At 36.4% G+C, this 22,513-nt stretch overlaps 1 protein-coding gene across 2 annotated transcripts in view; it reads right to left on the bottom strand.

Annotated features, from left to right (window-relative positions):
- Positions 1-22,513, bottom strand: part of ZCWPW1 (zinc finger CW-type and PWWP domain containing 1) — a 33,529-nt gene that overhangs the window by 8,399 nt on the left and 2,617 nt on the right. The window contains exons 2-15 of one of the 2 annotated variants that reach the window (XM_023537532.1): positions 21,952-22,058; positions 18,798-18,853; positions 17,782-18,032; positions 17,271-17,349; positions 16,341-16,458; positions 15,851-16,008; positions 15,525-15,644; positions 8,445-8,561; positions 7,587-7,707; positions 6,883-6,958; positions 6,364-6,468; positions 5,366-5,446; positions 4,673-4,739; positions 4,166-4,257 (exon numbers count right to left, since the gene is read on the bottom strand). In XM_023537532.1, the coding sequence (XP_023393300.1) occupies positions 4,166-4,257; positions 4,673-4,739; positions 5,366-5,446; positions 6,364-6,468; positions 6,883-6,958; positions 7,587-7,707; positions 8,445-8,561; positions 15,525-15,644; positions 15,851-16,008; positions 16,341-16,458; positions 17,271-17,349; positions 17,782-18,032; positions 18,798-18,825 (1,413 nt within the window). In that variant the 5' untranslated portion in view covers positions 18,826-18,853; positions 21,952-22,058. The remainder of the gene's footprint in view (positions 1-4,165; positions 4,258-4,672; positions 4,740-5,365; positions 5,447-6,363; positions 6,469-6,882; positions 6,959-7,586; positions 7,708-8,444; positions 8,562-15,524; positions 15,645-15,850; positions 16,009-16,340; positions 16,459-17,270; positions 17,350-17,781; positions 18,033-18,797; positions 18,854-21,951; positions 22,059-22,513) is intronic. The other variant, XM_011371655.2, reaches the window with a different exon arrangement.

The raw sequence follows: 22,513 nt of genomic DNA, 5'->3' as shown, positions 1-22,513 counted from the left end.
ACAAGAAAACCACTTTAAATATAAAGACACATGTAGATTGCAAAAGTAAATGGATGAAGAAAAATATACCATGCTAACACTAGTCAAAAGAAAATAGGAGTAGCTATATTAATTTCAGATAGTGTAGATTTAGAAGCAAGGAATATTATCAGGGATTAAGGAGGGCATTACATAATAATAAGGGGGTCAATTCTCTAAGAACACACAACACTCAAAGTATATATGCCTAACACCAGAATACCAAATACACGAGATAAAAACTGACAGAACTGCAAAGAAAAATAGCTGAATCCAATATCATAGTTAGAGACTTCAACACCTCTCTGTCAGAAATGAACAGATCTAGCTGGCAGAAAATAAGTAAAGGCATAGTTAAACTCAACAACAACATCAATCAACTGGATATAATTGACATCTATAGACTACTTTACCCAATAACAGCAGAATACACATTCTTCTCAAGCTCACATGGAAGCATTCACCAAGACTGACCGCATTCTGGCCCATAAAACACAAGTTAACAAATTTAAAAGAATAGAAATCAGTGAATGTCTGCTCTCAAACCACAACAGAATTAAACTAGAAATCAACAACAGAAAGATAATTGGAAAATCTCAAAATATGTGGAAATAAAACAACACACTTCTAAATAATACATAGGTCAAAGAAGAAATCTCAAGAGAAATTTAAAAATATATTAAACTAAATGAAAATAAAAACACAACTTATCAAAATTTGTGGGATGTAGTAAAAGCAGTGCTTAGAGGGAAATTTATAGCATTGAATGCATATATTAGAAAAGAAGAAAGATCTGAAATCAATAATCTAAGTTTCAACCTTAGGAAGCTAGAAAAAAAAGGCAAGTTAGGGGGGGGAAAGGGATTAGGATTTGGACCGGAATTCATTAAACTTGAAAAAGGGGATTCGTTGGGGAAATTCAAACTTAAAGGTTGTTTTTTTGAAAAAAATCAATAAAAGTGATAAGCCTCTAGTCAGGTTAGCTAAGAAAAAAAGAAAAAGGAAACAAATTACTAATATCAGAAATTAAAGAGGGGACATCACTATAGATCCCATGGACATTGAAAGGATAATAAAGGAATACTATGAAAAACTCTATGCCCACAAATTTGATAACCAAAATAAAACGGACCAACTCCTTAAAAGACACAATCTGCCAAAACTCACACAAGAAAAAAAACAACAACCTGCATAGGCATTAAAGAAATTGAATCAATAATTAATAACCTTCCAAAACACAAAGTTTACCCAGATGGTTCACTGGTGAATTCTACCAAACAGTTAAAATTCTCTATAATCTCTTTCAGAGAATAGAAACAGAATACTTTCTAACTCATTGTATGAGACAAGCATTACCCTAATACCAAAGCCTGAAAAATGCAAGAAAACTTAGACCAATTTTTTTATTAACAGAGATATAAAAATCTTCAATGAAATATTATCAAATAAAATTCAACAATGTAGAAAAAGAGTTATATACCATGAACGAGAAGGATTCATCCAAGGCATGTAAAGTTGGTTCAACATTTGATAGTCAATTATCACAACCCATCACAACCCATCACATTAATAGCTTAAAAAGAAAAATCCATGATAATATCAATATATAGAGAATATGTAGTTGACAAAATCCAACACAAACTCATGGCAAAAATCTCAGTAAACTAGGAACAGAGAGGAATTTCTTCAACCTGATAAAGAATATCCACAAAACTTACAACTAATATCATACTTAATAGTGAGAAACTAGAAGCTTTCCTACTAAGATTAGGAACAAGACAAGGATGTCCCCTCTCACCACTCCTTTTCAACAGCATATTAAAAGACAAAAGGAAATAAAAGGTATAGAGATTGGGAAGGAAGAACTAAAACTGTCTTTGTTTACAGATGACATCATGGTTTATATAGATGATCCAAAAAAATTGACAAAAAACTCCAAGAACTAATAAGCAATTATAGCAAGGCTGCAGAATACAAGGTTAATATTATACAAAATTCACTTTACTATATGCCAGCAATGAACAAGTGGCATTTTATAAATAAAAACACAATACCATCTATATTAGCATCAAAAAATGAAATACTTGGGAATAAATCTAACAAAATATGTACAAGGTCTATATGAGGAAAACTACAAAACTGATGAATGAAATCAAAGAACTAAATAAATGAAGAGATATTCCATATTTGTGGATAGGAAAAATCAATATTGTCAAGATGTTAGGTTTTCCCAGCCTGATTTATAGTCAGTGCAATTCAAATCAAAATTGTAGCAATTTATTTTGTGGACATCAACAAACTGATTCTAAAGTTTATATGGAAAGGCAAAAAAGCCAGAATAGCCAACTCAATATTGAAGGAGAAGAACAAAAGTTGGAGGACTGACCCTAGCTAACTTCAAGACTTACTATGAAGCTACAGTAATCAAAACAGTGTGGTTTTACAAAAGAATAGACCAATTGGTCAGTGGCACAGAAAAGAGAGCCCAGAAATAGACCCACATAAATATAGTCAGCTAATCTTTAACATGGAACAAAGGCAATTAAATAGAGTAAAGACCGTCTTTTCAACAAATAATGCTGGAAGAAATGAATATGCACATGCAAAAAAAAAAATATCTAGACACTGATCTTATGACCGTCATGAAAATGAACTCCAAACATATTATAGATCTAAGTGTAAAATTAAAAACTATTAAACTTATAGAAAATATCATGGAGTTAATAACGTAGAGAAAATCTAGATAACCTGTGTATGGAAAAAACTTTTTATCTATACCAAAGGCACAAGACCATGAAAGAAATAATTGATCGGCTGGACTTCATTAACATTAAAAACTTCTGCTCTACAAAATACAATGTCAAGAGAATTAGAACGCAAGCCACAGACTGAGAAAAAAAGAGTAGCCAAAATCCAAAACACTAACAACATCTCATGCTGGCAAGGATGTGGAGCAATAGGAATTTTTATTCACTGCTGGTGGTAATGTACCATGAATGATATAGCCACTTTGGAAGACAGTTTAGTGATTACAAAACTAAACATACTCGTACCATATGATCCAGCAATCAAGCTCCTTGGTATTTACCCAAAAAAGTTGAAAACTTAAGTTCCTACAAAACCTGTACACAGATATTTATACCAACTTTATTCATAACTTCCCAAACATAGAAGCAAGACATCCTTCAGTAGTTGAATGGATAAACAGTAGTACATCTAAAAAATGGAATATTGTTCAGAAAAAAAAAATAAGCCATCAAGCCATGAAAAGACATGGAAGAATTTTAAATGCAAAATTCTAAGTGAAAGAAGCCAGTCTGAAAAGGCTACATACTGTATTATTCCATATATATAACATTCTGGAGAAGGTAAAACTATGGAGACAGTAAAAAGATCAGTGGTTGTCAGAGGGTGAGGGATATGGGGTAGGGAGAGATGCATAGGTGAAAAACATTGGATTTTTAGGTTAGTAAAAACACTCTATATTATACTATAATGATGGATACATGTCATTGATACATTTGTCCAAACCCACAGAATGTACAACACCAAGAGTGAATCCTAATGTAAATTATGAACTTTGGGTAATCATAATATGTCAATGTAGGGTCACTGATTATAACAAATGCACCACTTTGGTGGGGGATGTTGATAATGGAGGAAGCTATGCATGTTTGGGGGCAGGGGGTATATGAGAACTATATGTGCCTTCATCTCAATTTTGCTGTGAATCTAACAGCACTCTAACAAATCTCTTTAATGTGAAAAACAAATCTATATTTCATGTCCTGAAAAGAGACTAAGGAAACAAGTGAGTGAATATCCTAAGTGTCCTCATAGGGGAGAAGGAAGAGTGAAGAGAGGCAACCTGCTATTCTCTGAAATTGCTCCAGTAAGAATCAAAGAACTATATCCTAGTAGGAACTGGGATGAAAATCAAGAAATAAGTTCCTAGAGATGTGATATATTAGAGAGAATAACTGAGGAAAGAGGAGAGTCTCCTTCCCTGGAGACATCTAAAAGATAAGACCAATCAGTCATGGCTACCCTGAGGCAGGGACAGGACAGTTCCTTAGTAAATAAATGTAAAGCCATGCCAATCAGACACCCTATAGAAATCTCCTAAAAGGAATCTCAAAGATCTTACTTTTTTTTCTTCCTCCTCCTCCTCCAACTCGGACTCTTCCTTTTCTTTCTCCAAGAAGGAATCTGGGCTGTTAGCTCTAGAGAGCATTAAGTCTAGAATAGGATTAGGAAGGAAAGGCTAAATCATTTATCCAATAAATTAGGTGATGAGTTAATAAAACCAGTCCCAGAGAATCAGTCTTCTAACTCTACTTTCATGTCCAAGGGGTATTCTCTCCGTAAAACATGATCCTAGATTATCATGGTTCTACTCTTTTCAAAGTCCCATCATTAGTCAATATGCACCCCCACCCCCCTCCATCTCCTTCTTCCCCTCAGTTCCTCTCTCCATTTGTCCATCCATCTATCCATTCCACACACTTGGCCAATGGCATTCATGGAAAATCTCCTATTATAGAATCCAGAACTGGGTTGATGGCATCAGATATAAATAAAAGCTTCAGCTACTGCCCTCATAAAAGAATCCCTCCTCTCCCACTTTAGTCCTCATTCCTCTGACTTATCTTACCTTTTTCTTCCCCACCATTGTCAGCTCCATTGTATCGGCTCCGGAAACCAAACAAGTTAACCCTTTCCTGAGGGAACCAAGAAACAAAAGCACCATCCACTACTCTCCCAGGGACTATTGCTGTCCTCTGTCTTAAAGATTTTAGTTATGGGTTTTTTATTCATATTCCATACCACTTTCACTTGAAATTTCACATTAGATTTATCTAGATTTTTGTGGAGATTACTATTATATTATAGTAAAATAATATGTAATAATATACTATTATAACATATACATAATATATTATAATATAATCTTTTTCCAATATATAATTCCGTAAATAACTGGGAAGGGGAAATTCACTGTTTGTCATTCTCCATCCCACTCCCAAAGGCAGAATTTGAGGATAAAAACTGACTCTGCATAAAAGAGAGGTTAGGGTACATACATCTAAGAATTGACAGGAGAATGCCTCCTATCACAAACTGTCTCTGTCTGGGCTGAGAGAAGTCTCATTTGTCCAAGGGTAGAGAAAAGAATGCATGAGCTGAGGAATCAAGGGAATATGGCCTGGGAAGAAAAGATTATGTAGTTCTAAGACTAAGACTATGTAATGGGGAAGAACAAACTGGTTTTCTGCAGTAGAGAGAGTGTATGGTTTGCTTTGGGTCCCAAGTCTCAAAGAGGAGCAGGTATGTGGTCCTCTCTCACCTGAATACTGATCTGTTCTGCCTCTTGAGCCATTATCAGGGCTGCCTTCAGTTTGTTGCTACAGTCCTTGTTCCTGCACTTCTGAAATGGAAGAAGATCAGAGTCAATGATAAATATTAGAGAAGTGACCACATCATACTGCTACTCACCAGATACTATCTTTAACTAAATTTATTTCCAGTTCCTGGTATTGACATGATACTGCTATTAACTTCTGAGCTCAGAGACACAATGCCCTCTTATCTACTCCCTGCCCAACAAACTTTTCACAAATTCCTAGAAATATTTTCAACCAACACTTTGGTTAAATCCCATGGAAATTTCAAAAGGTAAGATTAAAGGAGTTCAGGTGATTACACTTTTAAGCTTGATTTAATACTCACTGCCTGATTTTCTAAGGCCCCTGAGCTGCTGGGTCTATGCTTATTTGTAAGGCTGGTTGAAACCAAAGTGATCATAAGGAAGAACTATTATTTACTTAATTCAATGGTTCTCAACCAGGGGAGGTTTTGCTCTCCAGGAGACATTTGGCAACATCTAGAGACAACTTTTTGGTTGTCGCAACTAGGAGTGGGGTTTGCTACTGGCTAGATGCTAACAGAACACAGAAATGCTGCTAAACATCCCTAAGTGCACAAGACAGCTTTCCACAACAAAAAAATTATCTGTCCCAAAGTATCAGTAGTGCCTAGTCTGAGAAACCTGAATTAATCTGTGCCCTCATTTCTGCTACACCTGCTTTGGCTAAACTGTAGAAAATCAAAGTCTTCAAGAAAGCCTCCCATCTGCAAACAAAGAAGGAGACTAAGAAAAATCATTATCCTGCTGAAATCCTGGTAGAAAAAAGAGTCCCTCATGAATAATCTTAACCTTGTGCACTTGGTCAGACATGGGACTTTCCCCCAAAATAGCTTCCCCTGGGAGAAAATCAGGTTTAATAAAGGGAAGGTTTAGTTTTCAAGTTCCTTGTATACAACTGACCCCCAAGGGTTGCTCACCACTCTAGCCAACTCCAGAGACAGCTCCTGGAAGTTCTTTAGCATGTTGACTGGGATCCAAGCACGAGAAACTGTTTCTCCAAAAAATGTCACGTGGTACTTAGACTGAAATAAAAGATGGCACTGTTATGGACTTTCGTCCTCCTTGCTTGATCCTCTAACCAGAAAAGACAGGGAAAGAATTGAAGAGTAACGAGGAAGGAGGTTATGGATCTTACCTGCTCCCTTAAGCCTGACCCACCTACCCCACCTCATTCCATTATTCTTCCATTCTGATCTCAAGAATTCTAACCAAAGCATGTTTATGAAAATCATAAACATCCTAGTAATGAATTATTTAATTAGATACAAGTTTGCTTCTATATGTGAATACTTATTTCTGTGTTTGTCACTCTAGCTAAATGTCTGTTTCTGTTCGTGTCTGCTGGCTATCTATGTTTCTAACTCTCTACATCCTTCAGGATGGATTTGTTCATTACTTTGGCCTGAGCCTACCTACCCTGAGCTAGGAAAACTCACCGGCAGGGAATCAAGATGAGAAGCAAAAAGAAAATATTCCCCCAGGTCAGGATCAGATTCTACCATGCCTGGCCACCTGAAGAAGATAGATGGGAATAGGGGATGGAAGGGAAGGGTTTAGATGATCAGAATGCAAACTCACCAATATACATGTACAGAAAGAAGCAATGTGTTTTGCAAGCAAAGGGTCTCAAAGATAGACCACCCCTCACCATGGTCAATCTCCTCCAGAGCTCACTACCAAGTAAGTGAAGTGACTTCCATCAATGTACAAATAAGGCTCAGAATCTTCCTAGTAAAAGTATCTTATCCTTCTAGGCCTTCCAGAAACCTGAGAACAAAATTTTCTGACAAAGGACATTTCCAAAGAAATTATCCATCCTACCCTTCCGTGTTCTCTTTATTTTGTATAATTCTCATATCTCAAGGTTTAAAAAATGCCTTGGAGCAACCCTCCTCTTTCTACCCACTTGGGGTAGAACCGTCAGACTCTTTTGTCCAGGGAGGTACAACCTCCTCTGTGAAACCTCTAGAATATACGTTTTTCAAAAGCCTCTAAGCTTGGTACTTTATTTTTCCCCTACCCCATGTTCTTTCTAAGGCAGATATCATTTCCATTATAAATGCTTTCCATTTCTTTCCCTGTTTTAATCTACCATTCTTAAGTTCATGAAGGATGTTCTAACTATACTATGGTGCCCTACCAGGGGTAACCATATTGCTTGGCCCAGATGATGGATCCTGGAATGTAGGAGGCATAGGCCACATCACTCTCACGCCCTGTCCAGGTCTCCTCAGGGATGTCACAGCAATTATACTCCAAGTCTGCCAAAAGAGAAAAGTAATGAAGGGAAGGAAAGAGCCTCATGAGGTGAAAATCTAAATGATGACAGGGGATAGGCCAAGAAACTGGTATACGCAGCAGGTGGGCCCAAAAGGACACCTGGGAGACAGGCATGGAGGAAAAAGAACAAAGATCCAGAGAAGAAATCCAGCCTAAGGCCAGGAAAAGTAGGAGTGCTGCCTCCTTACACTCTATAGAAAGAGATTCCAAACTTCTGCCTATATCCCATTGTCTGACCCTGCTTCCATCTATGTAACATCACGACAGTAATTTCTCTGAGACTGTTTTCTCATCTGTAAAATAATTGGGCTGGACTAGATTATCATAATCTCTTCAAAGTAGTTTCAAACATTTTAGAATTTTTAAGCCACTAGATCTCTCTCACCTGCTTTTCTCCATATATCCCATATCCCTTCCTAACCACCAACCCAATAATGATAATCTAAGCAGGATTGACAGGGTCTGACCAATGCTGAAGAAGATGGAATTCATTCAGAACATACATTTAAGTTCCATGCCCTTCCCACAACATAAGTCTTCAGGGTGTCTTCTTCTAACCCATTATGCCAGATTTATCTTGATTTATCTCTCTCACAAACATTACAAGAACCCCTGGAGTTGAAACTATACCTATGACATATTTAATCTAAAAAAACATGCAGAGAAAGAAAGAGTAGAACAATAAAAACAAAAAACAAAAATTTTGACTCTATTCTACCTGTATTCTGGTCACAGGACCAATTATCTGGAAGGACTGAGGGGTCAATGTTCCCACGAAGCCGCCTCCATTTCTCACAATTTGGGAAAGAACACTGGACCCAGACTAGACATTGACCTGTGATGGGAAAAGAAACTGAAATGAGAGACTCAAAAACATTCTCTTCCTTCTTCAATCCAACTAAAAATCCACCAGAGTCACATAGCCTTAGAGATCAACTAGTTCAATCCTTGACTTATAAATAGAAAAACTAAGGCTCAGAGAAGCTAATTGGCTTGCTAAAGATAAGTCTAAATTGGTGGCAGAGCTGAACTTACAACCCAGGTCTCACATTTCAGTCTTCCTACTATACCATGCTATTGTCTCTCCTCCACCTAGGGCAGAAAGGAATGTTTCCTGTACTGGGAGTTCTTTAAAAGGTTAGCTGGTATCTTTTTAGCTAGTTCCTTATTCTCTGCTAGCATGTCAATGCTGAAAAGTTCTTTTGAAGGGTTACCCAGCATCTTTTGCGCACATCAGAGTTCCTATCTGAATCTCAACTGATTTACCTGACACCAAATCACCAAGTTGCAACCTTTGGTACCAAGAGCCCTGAGTTCAACCCCCTTCAAAAGACTCAGGTTTAAGTTCATCATTTCTCAATCAACTATTTACTTCAGGCCCTGCTAAAAGACAAAGCACTCCTTTCATCCATTACCTTCCAAACTCATCCCCATCTTTCTCTATCCCTACATTTTCTAAGTTGACCAGTGCCCCAAACAGCCTCTCCTTTGCCCCTTCCAAACTGTTCCTCTATGTTCTTTTGAATTCCAGACAAAAGCAACCAAAGTCCACATATCCTCAACCTCTTCTATGAACCTCTATCCCCTTTTTGAAACCTGGTGATATACTGCCATTGCCTCTACTTGACACCACCCCCACCCTCAGCCCTCTAAGTGGAACTGGTTCCTTCTCATACATCTCATGTCTCTCAGACCAGAAAATGGAGTCAGCATCATCCTTACTCCCCACCGCCACTTCCAGACCATTACTATCCTCCTTTCTATAAAAACCATTCCTCCCTTGAGGTCCATGCAAGGAACCACACTGCCCTCTCATCTTCCTCGTAAAGATTCTGGCATCTGGTTCAGCCTTCTCCTCTCTACCTCCTGCCCTTATTCCAAGTGACCACTGTTTCCACAGGGGTAATTTACAAAGCACTCCATTCTTTGAATTCCTTGACCTTTTCCTCCGCACCACCTCAGTTACCACACTTCCCTTGAGTAACCCACTCCTGCTCTTACATGCCCCTCCCAGTCATCTACAGGGACCACACACTCCCTTAAATCACTTATCCACCTATCCTTTCACTTTACTTGCTCAAAGACCTCTACAGAAACTTTCGCTTTGTCTAGATCTCTGATCCACTGGATCCTACCTTCCCTCTATCTAGTAGCAACCTCTTTTCTGTGTACTTACTCAGGTTTGATTCTTTAGATTGTCTTGCAGGCATCTTCAACTCCCTTTCCCTCTGTCCTTCCTCCTACCCAGCTGGTAAAACACAACCCACTCTACCTTTCTATACCTACATTCTTTAAATTGAATGTTGCTAGAGAAAAATCACAAAACCAGGCACTATATATTCATAATTAACACCACCAATTAATATGTTTCCCTAGTAAGTCCACTCTCCCATTGTCAAATTTTACCTTAAATGCCTGAACATAAGGAATGCCCTCCATCCCACTGAAATCATCCCTCAGAAAAGCATATTATGGGTCACTTTCTCAGTTACTTAATTTTGAAGCACTAAGTAGTTGTTGGGAATGATATATTAGTCTGAAAAGACATTGCCAATGATAATTTTAGATGTTTACAGAGATGATCTAACAAGACTAGAAAGTAAGAATAGAAGAAGGGTCTAGAGACCATAAAAGTAAACACAGATCAACAAAACAAATATTCATGAGGAAATGAGTAAGGAAAAAATCATCTTAATGATAGAAAACTAGATATCTATGGCTTGGGATGAAATTTCCAATGACAGCAATAAACAGTTCTTAAGAGTTTCCTTTCAAACAACATAGAAAGAGAAGATAATATGTTTGAAAATTATGTTCGAGGCTCACAATGTGACTCTATGGTAATGAAGACTGATATCATAGACACATGTTAAAAGCATTTCAATTGACCATTCATTCTTAAAACACCAGTTTCCTTGGATTCTATGATCCCTCATTCTCCCGTCCTCCCTCCCCAACTTTCTGGCAGCTCCCTCCTCAGTACTTCACCCTCCTCAGTCTCCTTTACTGAATTCTCCTTGTTCTTCATTCAATCTCTAAATGTTGGGGCTCCAAAGCCCAATCATGGGTGTTTGCTCCATGCTATACTTTCTCCTGAGGCAAGCTTTCCTGTTCCTATAACTCTGAAATCCATTTTCATACCTGACAACACAGAGTTGTATTATAACAGCCTCTGTTCTGAGGTCCAGATACTTATAGCCACCTTGCTCTTTGACATCTCTATTTGGATGTCTCACAATGATCTCAAACCTAAAGGGCCCAAACCCAAACGCTTGATCTTATTCCCAAAATTTGCTTTTCCTCCACCTTTCTCCACCTCCTTTCATGTAACTGCTCAAGCCAGAATAACACTCCCCATATTCATTTCACTACTAAGTTCTTCACTTCTCTGTCTCCACTTTCATCCTCCTAATCCAAGCCACCAAATTATCTGATCCTAGCACTAACTTCTTAACTCATCTACTCTTGTTCTCCCATACTTTATTCTCCAATTAATCACCAAAGGAATCTTTTTAAAATATTAATTTAATAATGCCACTCCCTTTGTTAAAACTTACCAGTGACTTCCCAATACACTTAGAATAAAATTCTCACTTCGTAATATGGTTTTTGATCTAATTACTACCTACCTCTTTATATTTATCCAGAGCCACTTTCCTGCCTTGCTTCCCCCTGCTCTCTGAACTCCAATCACACCAGCTTTCTTTTAGTATCTGGAATATGCCAAACTTCATCCTACCTCAAACTCTTTCTCCTACTCCCACTCTTCCTTCAGGTTTCAGCTTAAATGTCATTTCCTTACAAACGTATTCCCTGACTGGCCCAGTCTTAATCAGGTCTCCATTATTTCCTCTCATGATACTCCATTTGTTTCCTTCACAGTACTTAACACAAATTGAATGTATTTATCAGATATTCCCCTTTCTATTTTCTACTCCAGGAAGACTCACCTCTCCTTGGCAACTGTAAGAAACAGTGTTCTTCTATAGCAAGAAGCTTATACATTAACTATAATCACAATTCGATTCATAAGCACTTCCTAAGGGGTGAATTTTCATCTTCCAATCTAAAATCAAATCCTTGCCCTAATACTGAGAGGTTCAGGAGATGGATCAATACCACTCAGACCACCCAACTGCCCAAATTAGACCAATACTTCTAGTTCCTTATATTATCATGTCATAATAACACGAGGAGCAGTTTATTGCCCTGAACTACCTTGTTTGGTGCCTGCATAGTCTTTCTAGAGTTTTCTTTCAAGTGTGCACAAACCATATTATGCTTCTATAATTAAACTTACATACATACATTTTATTAGACACTAGCTGACTGTTTATTCCATTGTTCCTTACATTTTAAGTTCTGTTTTTTTGGCACAAGGCTGTTTTCCTCCAGATACCTAAGTCTACTTATTTTCAAAATGTTAAACATACTAATATATTGTACGATCTACTTTATTTCTTGTTCTAAAATTTCCCAATATTACCAAGGTTATTTCCTATAAAATATTTATTATCTGTGTAATACACTAAAACTGTAAATTCTATGAAGTCAGAGATTATCTATTTTGTTCAACACTATAATTCCGGCAACTAGCACAGTGCCTGGTACATAATATAAGGCATTAATATCTATTGTTAAAAGAATAAATAAATCTATATCCACCCTTACCTTCCCTCCATCCAATCTCAAAGGCTAAGTTGTCCTTTCTAACTAAAAATAAATCCTCTAGTTCTCCTCTCACTCCTTTCAATCTCTCTCTCTCTACAAATAATTTTCCTTGAGCATATAAATACGCTCACAATGCACAGGCTACATATACTTTTTTTAAAAGGACAACTTTTCCTCAACTCTACCCCCATTTCCCCCTTTATTTACCATTTTCTCCCTCCTAGTTTTCACATCTAAACTAATTGAAAAAGTATTCTTCAACCAACTATAACCTGCCATTCATCCTTACCAACTGCTCTAATCAAGACCCTAACTACTTCCTAATTGTGATATCCATTAAACATTTTCAACTCTTTATCCTCTTTGGTGTCTCTATAGTAGCATTTGACAAAGCTAAATATTCCCCTTCTTGAAATTCTCTACTCCCCTGGCATCTGTAATAACATATTCCCCTAGTTTTCCTTCTACCTTTCAGAATTTTCTCTTAGTTCATCTTAGTTTTCTCCCTAGGCAGCTCTTCCTCTGCTCAACCCTAAACATTATTTTCTCCCAGGGTTTTTTATTCAATGCTCTTTTCTTCTTTCTCTACACTTTCTTCTTGGAAAATTTCACCAATTCCTACTGATGCAGATGACTCCCACATCTCTATTTCCAACCCAGACCTCTTCCTTTCTTTTTTCTTAATTTTTACTTTTCAATTAGAGTTGACATTCAATATTATTCTATATTAGTTTCAGGTGCACAGCATAGTGATTAGATATTTATATAATTTATGAATGATCCCTCTGAGTAGTCTAGTACCCACCTGGCACTATACAGTTATTACATTATTGACTATATTCCCTATGCTGTACTTTACATACCCATGACTATTTCATAACTACCAATTTGTACTTCTTAATCCTTTCACCTTTTTCACCCAGCCTCATAACCCCCACCATGTGGCAATCACCAGTTTGTTCTCTGTATCTATGAGTCTGTTTTTGTTGTTTGTTAGTTTATTTTGTTCCTTAGATAACATGTATAAGTGAAATCATATGGTATTTGTCTTTCTCTGACTTATTTCACTTAGAATAATACCCTCTAAGTTCATCCATGTTGTTGCAAATGGTTAGTTTTCATTTTTGATGACTGAGTAATGTCATTGTATATGTGTACCACTTCTTCTTTATCTAATCATCTATTGATAAACATTTAGTTTGTTTCCATATTTTGGTTATTATAAATAGTGCTGCAGTGAACATAGGGAGGCATACACCTTTTTGCACTAGTGTTTTGGTTTTCTTTGGATAAATACCCAGAAGTGGAATTGCTGAGTCATAAAGTAGTTCTATTTTTAATTTTTTGAAGAACCTCCGAAGTGTTCCATAGTGGCTGTACCAATTTGCAATCCCACCAACAGTGCACAAGGGTTCCCTTTTTGTCACGTCCTCAGCAATATTTATTTTTCATTTATGGATGGCAGCCATTCTGACAGTGTGAGGTGCTATTTTGTTGTGTGAATTTGCATTTCTCTGATGATTGGTGACATTGAGCATATTTTCATATGTCTATTGGCCATCTGTATGTTCTCTTTGGAGAAATGCCTATTCAGGTCCTTTGCCCATTTTTTAATTGGATTGTTTGTTTTTCTGGTGTTGAGTTATATGAGTTCTTTATAAATTTTTGCTATTAACCCCTTATCAGATGTATCATTGGCAAATATCTTCTTCTATTTGGTAGGTTGTCTTTTCATTTTGGTGGTAGTTTCCTTTGCTGTGCAAAACCTTTTTACTTTGATGCAGTTTCATTTGTTTATTTTTTCTTTTGTTTCCCTTGCCCAAGGAGATATATCAGAAAAAATTTACTAAGAGCAATGTCAGAGAGTTTGCTGCTTATGTTTTCTTCTAGGAGTCTTATGGTTTGGGGTCTTACATTTAAGTCTTTACTCTATTATGAGTTTATTCTTATATATGGTGTAAGAAGGTGGTCCAGTTTCTTTTTTTTTTTTTTTGCATGTAATTGTTCAGTTTTCTTAACACCATTTATTGAATAGACTGTCTTTATTCCATTGTATATTCTTGCCTCCTTTGTCATAGATTAAATGACCATATAGACGTGGGTCCATTTCTGGGATCTCTATTCAATCCCATTGATCTATGTGCCAGACCTCTTTCTTAAACTCTAAATCTCATCGCAGACCCCCTAATTTGTCCAAAGCTGAATTCATCATTTTAAACTTGCTCTTTCTTCTATATTCTCTCTTTCAGATCATAGTTCTTTTAGCCACTTAGTCATTCATGCCAGAAAACAGGATCATCTTAGAGGCTTTACTCTTCCTCTCATATCCAACTGGCAACCATGTCATATTAATCCTGTCTCCTAAAGATTTCAAATTAGTCTCTTCCTCTTCACTGTTACTTATCTATCTCCTTTGTTTAGATCACTATTTCTATGGGTCTAGTCTTGCTTCCATGAATCCATATTCCATGCTAGTGCCAGAGTGAGCTTTCTAAAATGTAAATCTTATCAAGTTTTCCCCACTTAATGTCAATGGTTCCTCTTTACCTTTAAAACAAAATCCAAATTCCATAGCTTCATATGTAAAGCCTTTATGATCTGGCCCTGTATGCCTCTAGCCTTATCTCCCCCACCTCTGCAACCTCTTATCCCACAATATACACAAAAGCTACAACCATTAGCCCTCCTGTATAACTCTGCCAGTAATTATCACTCTGATCTCCCCTCCCCCATTCTCACTTTGGTTCACTTAACTAAATTATACTTCAAGATCTGGCTCAAGCAATATCTTTTCCAGGTCTACTCCAACTTGTAGCTTTCTCGTCTGCCTTCTTCAGAAGCCTAACTCCCTTGTGGCAGGCTTATATTCATTTCCTCTGCACTTACTCAGCACCTCCGAAAATACCTGGTATATAATAGGCACCCAACAACTATGAATAATATGAATGAATAATTGAATGAATTAAATCTTTCTCTCTCTTCCTCAGCAGCATACCCTCTAACAAGTAGCTATGAGAGATTAATTATAATCTTTGCAAAATTTCCTCTAACATTCTAACCCTTGCCTCTCTCTGCCATCTCCAGTTTTCAAGCCCAAGTAGTTCTTTCAAATCATGGCTGAACTCACCAAAACCACTTTCTTCTCTTTTTTGTTGGTCCATGAACTGAGAATGATCCTGAACCATTTTCTTCGGTTGGTCTTTCTGTCTGTGCTTATGTTCACTTTGGGCTTTCTTCATTTTCTCATCTTATGTAAAGATAAAACAAAACATTGTAAAGTAGGAAAATGAGGGAGACATTCTTTGTAGATAGTAAAACAGGAAGAAGGAAGAATTATAGTGTGATAATTTCAAGTCTTGGGCTGAAAATTCTCAGCCTGACTATTGTCCTATTCTCTAATTTGATGAATTAAATATTTGAACCAGATGTCAAAATATATGTGACAATACTTACGAGCTTCTTTCTTTCTTTTGCTTAAGGAGAGTCTATTGAATTTCTTCTCAGAGGGTGCAGGATCTGGTTGGCCTGGCTTAGACATCTTTATCTCAGGGATTACTCCACCTTCCTGAGAGGCTGAAATCTCTAGAATATGAGGTACCATTACCCTCTCTCTGAAAATAAAATTATTTTTAATGAAAAGGTAAAAAGGAGCAATTTGCAGTACCCTTCTTTTGAAAAAAAATCCAAGGATAAAAGTTAGGAGGACAGAAGAATCCTAGGCTCTCTTAGGCCTCCTGAGGTCATTTTATCCATCGACTTGCCTATTTTTCCCAATTCAAACAGGTATCTTTCCTGAGCTGAGAGAAATCTATAAATATAAAAAAATGACAGATAGATAGATAGATAGATAGATAGACAGACAGACAGATAGACAGACAGACACAACAATTTACTAATATTAAGGCTACCCTGTGATCAACTTGTTCCATAGGGATAAACTTACCCATCAGTATTATCATTATCAGTAGTAGAAGAAGTAATTCCTGGTTCCTTGTCAAACTGGGTATATCTTATAGGCTGGGCACAGGAAGTCTCTGGAAAACCAAGGCTAGATTCCATCCCTCCCAAAACAAAATACTATAAGCAGAGAAGCAATTCAAGAAAATAACTACCTCATTATTTCCAAACTACAAACTTTCATTAAAATGTCTCCCTCCTGTTGCTTGGAAGAGCTTCCTTTTGGACTTTTGTTATATCATAATAATTTAAGTCTTTCAATCTTCAGGAAAACTACAAATCTATGTCTTTCCTCAAGCCTTTCCAGATTGATCTGCCTCATTCCAAGATAGCCAAGTAATGTCAGTTTTATTTTGTGTACTGTGTTTTATATCATCTGTTCCTCAAACTTTCTTTATGAACAGAAGTACACCTAAGAATAGCTGAAAATGTCAGATCATTCTCCTTAGTCTCATGACCACCTTACGGAGAAGGTCTCAAGGCCTATGCTATAGAGTTCTTTATTCTAAAAATCAAATTCCTGAGCATATGTCAAAACGTATTGAAAACAAAAAATATACAAGGATAGGTGGAAACTAAGTCCTTCAAACCTTGGAAAAAACATTTATCTTTTCTAAGTAGATTGTAAACATACAAAAATGAATTTAAATTACATTTTAAAAATCTAGAAGAGACTATATTTGCATTCTGAAGTCCACATAATCTACTTTTTAAAAAATCAGTATCCCTTATCTAAGGTGGTTTAGCTATCGTGCTGTTGATAGAAGATGAAATATTTAAAAATATTTTAAAGTTCCATTTTAAAATATTTTCTTACTTAGGAAGAAAGAGAGAAGGAGCAAAGCTGTCAGCTTACTCTACACCTCAGGTAACAGTTTATCTGCCTAACTGAAACTCTTTTTCACTAGAAGCATACCCAAGCTCTGCTGGAGGGACTTCTGTAGCACAATCTGGATAATCTCCTCAAATTCTGCATTGGTAAGACTTGATTTTTCCTGCAGAGACAAAGGTAGGAAAGGAAAACTGCTCATCTTTTCCCAGTCCTCCTCTCTGGCCAATCAAGGAAGCCTCCTTTAGATAAAGCAATATGTTCACAAGGCTGAAAACATGAAGTCGATGAACATATTTAAGGACTCCATAAACTCTATCCCAGGTCTCCTGGGAATAAAGGAGTCAAAGAAAAGGAAAAAGTTGATACAATTTCTGTCCACTTCTATTCATCTCTATCCCGCCTCACCCTTACCTACACATTATTTCCTGCTAAATGTTTTCATCAAAACATTTTTTACCTCTTTAAGAAAAAAATGGAAGTCCCAAAAAAGGAATAAGAAACTGAAACTACAGTTTCAACATGAAAAGATTCTCTTTGTCTAGGCTGGATGACTAGGAGAAACTGTCCCACTAGAGCCCATCAATATGACCGATACCTTTTCTTTCTTCTCCTTTTGCTTGTTGTCTTGAGCCTTTACTTTTTTCTCCTGGCCATTGCTTGAACCATTCTCTGTGGTTGCTTTCTCCTTCTTCTTTAACCTGGCCTTTAGTAAGTTTGGCCTGGCCTCTGTCTCTAGGGAACTGATGCCCAGGGTCTCCTCTTTGGGTGAGTTAAGGCTATCGGGAATCAAGCTATGCAGTTTTTGGGCAGGTGGGGCAAAAGATTTTTTTGATCCTTTCCCATATTCTGAAAGAAATTTGATCATCAGATAGAATTTGTGAAACATACCATCTAACACAGAGACTGCCAAACATCGCCCATTGACTGGCCATATCAGAATTATCTGAAGAAAGATTTTAACAAATTCAGATTTCTGGGCCTTTCCTTACCCACCCTCACACCCCTGCCCTAAGATTCTGATGAAGTAGTTTAAAATGAGGCCCAAGGATCTGTAATTTTACAAGTCTATCTATCTGATTCTGATATACTTCCAGGCTTAGGAACCACTGAGTAATTCAAACATAAACATAAGCATATAGGAAACTGAATTATTCAACTGTGATTTCTTTTTTTAATTTGCTCTTTTTAACTTTGGACAAAATTTTATGGGAAATTAGAGGAAAAAACTAGTAAAAACCTACAAATGATGACAATAAAAATTGTATTGATCCTCCCAGGTATAAGTAATACCTCTTTCTTCTGAGCTTCTATAACACTTTGAACTTGTCTAATAACATTCACCCCATTCAAATTTATGTTATAGATATTGAAATGTCTTTTATCTCCCTAAGAATTCATACATTCCTTGAACTGGACTGTTTCTAACTCATATATATTTCACTCAAAATATCTAGAAATGTAGTAACTTTAACAGAGTGGATACAAAATATATGTGCACTGAGCTTCCCTTTGGTGAGCATCTGGACCCCTTGGTCCAGATGTCCAAGAGCTGAGACAGAAGGGAAAAATGAGAGAAATGTACAAAGTGAACCTCCCTCATCCTTGACTCACCTTCTTTACTCTGCAACGCTGTCATCATTCAGCTCAGAAATTACTTTCTTTGTATCCTTGTTAGAAAAAAAGAAATTAACTATGACTCTGATTGAACATGATTTTAAACCTTCTTCTTTCCCTGTCTTTTCTTGGGTTCAAGATATCTTTTCCTGGGACCCTTGAACTACATTTTCTGCCTTCTTGACTACACTTCTATCTCCTCAGCAGTACCAACTACATGCCAGGGGATAAAGAGAGTTACTGTTTTAAATATTAGCAATAATCTTAGTCCTTTATGTGCTTAAAACTATGTCCGATATGAGGTACACACTCATCAGTAAGTAGAAGTGGTAGTGGTAGTGATGTGTTAAAAAAAAATTCAACTGAGTAAATTTTGAAGATCTTATTGGCTTTATTCAATGATTCACGAATTGGGCAGCAACAAATCTAGTAGATAGAAAGGAGCTCCAAGGAGCTACACACAAAATAAAAGACTTTTATAGGCTGAACGGAAAGGAACAAGGAAGTTATATCAGGCAAAAAAGTTGATTGGTTATTGCAAGGTTACTTTCCTTTATGGGATAGAAGGAGTCTATCAGGCAGATTACCTAACTAGTGCTAATCAGGAGATTCCTGACTGACTGGTTTAATATTCCATTTCTAAGAGAGCTGAAACTGTAATTAAATTAAGTCTTGCTTTGGTGGCATGGAGCTTAGCATTAGAAACTCAATTATGAGCCCGTTGTCTTGTTTTTAACAGATGTAAGTATAAATCGTAGTAGAATAGTAGTAGTAGGATATGGATGGTTCTTGGAGTTAAAGAGTGAGAGTTTTCTTCACAGAAATAATCTCATTTCACAAGTTAAATGCTTAAAAAACAATTTGGCAATTCTCTGACCTAATTCGAAAGTCCCTATGCATAGAGAACGCCCTTTTTTATCACCACTAAAATTTATATTTTCCCTTTATTTAGATCTTCTAGTCCAATACATTTCCCAATGTGCTGGATTCTAGCATCATTATTCATGGCTCAGAAATATTTCATAACCAGCTGAGATCCTCAGAGAATCTAGTAATAAAAATCTAGCATCTTCACTCTATATCCATAGCTCATCTGTGGCTATCTACTCACAGATGTTCTATACTACATCAATATGTTTTATTATTACTACCAAAATTGTAACCAATAATAATGAATAACACTTATTGAGCACTGACTATGTTCTTTACCCTTTACATATGTCATCTTGTTTAATTCTCACAATAAATCTATGAGATAAAACCACCTAGGGCAATTGAGGCTTAGAGAGCTTTAAAGATATTAAGTAATTGACAAGTGGTAAAATCAGGATTAGAACCTGATTTAAGTCTGTGCTATTAACTTTGCTAAACTAAATCCCAATAGTCTAGTTCAGTGCTTCACAACCTTTTTAATCTCTTAGCACACACAAAAAGCATGAAAGTACCCATCGAAACATATGGAAATTATATTTCTAAGTACTCTAGAGTAAAAGGACCAGACTATTCACAGCATGAGGGATGGGAGTGAGAAGCCTCCAGTCACATCAAATGCTGAAGAGATTAATATACCCACACAAATCATCTGTGGCCCAGCAGAGTGCCAAGACTCATCTTGTGATATTCCAATAATTTTACATTTTCCAATTTACACTTTCCACTATTAATATTATTTCTTTCCAGCCATTAGAAGAGAATTGCCTTTTGTTTTATCAGCCTAAACTTCTTATAACCCTCTACCCAGTTTTCTTTAGGCTTAAAGCATGTAATTCACTCTTATTTTTGTAACAGCTATAATAAACATTGTAGTTCTGATAGGATCTTTAGAGGTCATAAAATGCCATCTCCCTTTTTTACAAATGAAAAAATATGCAAAGAGAGGTTAAATGGTTTGCTCAAAGCCTCAGAGTTAATACATAGTAAAGCCAAGATCAACCCAGAACTTCAGATTCGAAATTCTACTAATAGCATGTCTATTCTTCTCAATGATCTTATTTCTGGCTGTTGGTTTTGAGTACTTTGAAGGTCCTGGACCTGAAACCCAATCCGCCAACTCTATAATCTTCCACTATAGAGACCCAAAAACAGCATAAAATGGATCTTTTAGTTCATATACAGTTCTCTTTAAAGGATCTAAAAATGTTAAGACCCTCAAATGGCCCGGCTATAGTAAACACTCAGCTGCTCACGGTGTAGAGTTCCTCTCCCTATTTCCCAAGATGAATTCAAAAGGTGTTGGAGCTTGACCTATTAAGGCCACAGCATAGCTGAGTGTAAAACATTTTTAAATTATCTTTTAGTATTTTTCTGTTCCTTTTCTTGATTCTATAAATGTAAATAATTCAGATGTGCTATTCTGCAGTAACTACTTTTCCTTTATATTAAGGAGCACATTTTTTCTCTTTTTTCATCTTAACTCATTATTACCAACTCCCAAACGTATTTGCTCCACGAAAAAAGGCCAATGGGAAATTGGGGGAGAAACACTACAGCAAATTGGCCTCCTTCTTAATTATAATCTTAAATAGAAGCTAGAAACTGAATAAAATTGACTACAAAAGGAATACTAATTTAAGCACAAATGACCAACATATCTTCTCTCAGATCCCAGAATTCCAGAAATAATCATTAGAAGTCTCTATGGAGATAATCTAAATTGCAAGAACTATACTAAATAAAAAGTGAACATTACTATATTTGAGATGACAATATTTGATTTTTAAAAATGTACATCTACAAAATATGCTTGTATATCCATAAATTATCTCTGGAAGAATCTGACAAATGTACATCTAGAGAGTGGAACCATGTGGCTGAGGGCAGAAGGGAGCTTTTTACTGTATCTCTTGTGCATCGCTAGCATTTTATAACATACATATATTGCCACTTCCAAAGTGATTTTTTAAATTCTAAATTTTTTAAATAAAAAGTATTTCGATCAACCTGAAAATGCAAACATTTGCCAATAATTAGGTTCAAATCATTATCTAAGCCTATACTGACCTCTCTAGGCAAAAGTACGTTACTGGAACCTCAAAAAACAATAAAATTGTAAATCATTATTGAGTTAAAAAGATGTAGTAAATCTATAAGCAGCGACATATAACAGTTTCTCTTTATCTAGAGTGGGGGTGTAATGAAGAACATTACTAACCTGATCAATAGAGAAGAGAAAGCCAGGAAGTCACTGCCTGACAACTCAAGTCTCTGCTTTTCTGTTTCAGACTAATTATTTTCTTCCACAATAACAAATACCGAAATCTAGTTCAGAGAGAGAAAAAAAATTAAAAGACAGTTAATAAATATACAAAACACCACCAATTTTCATCTGACCAGCTACGAAATAATGGGGACTCTAGACTCAGGAATAACATTTGAAGTTTTAATTTCTCTTTTCTTATCTTAGATGAAAAAGAGGGGAGGAGGATCCAATAAAGCTTCAAGTATGAAAGTTAAAGAAAGTTCCATAAACATATGCTATTTACTCAACATAAAAAAGAAAGGTGAATAAGAAGGGGAAACAAACTTAGAAACAACAAATAAAGAGAATCAAGGGAAGGTAAATGAGGTTCTAAGAAATAGAAAGTTTTCTTTCACTTAAACACTAAAAATTATCACATTGGTTTTAAGATAAAATCACCTAGCTCATACAGTTTGCAAAGTGTGATCCAAAGACTCCCAGGGGTCCCCTCCCTTTTCCAACTACTTATTTGCAT

Source organism: Pteropus vampyrus, unplaced genomic scaffold (assembly GCF_000151845.1).
Source record: "Pteropus vampyrus isolate Shadow unplaced genomic scaffold, Pvam_2.0 Scaffold193, whole genome shotgun sequence".
NCBI classification, from domain to species: Eukaryota; Metazoa; Chordata; class Mammalia; order Chiroptera; family Pteropodidae; genus Pteropus; species Pteropus vampyrus.
The sequence above is the reverse complement of the archived record's forward strand: the minus strand, read 5'-3'. Positions and strand labels throughout refer to the sequence as shown.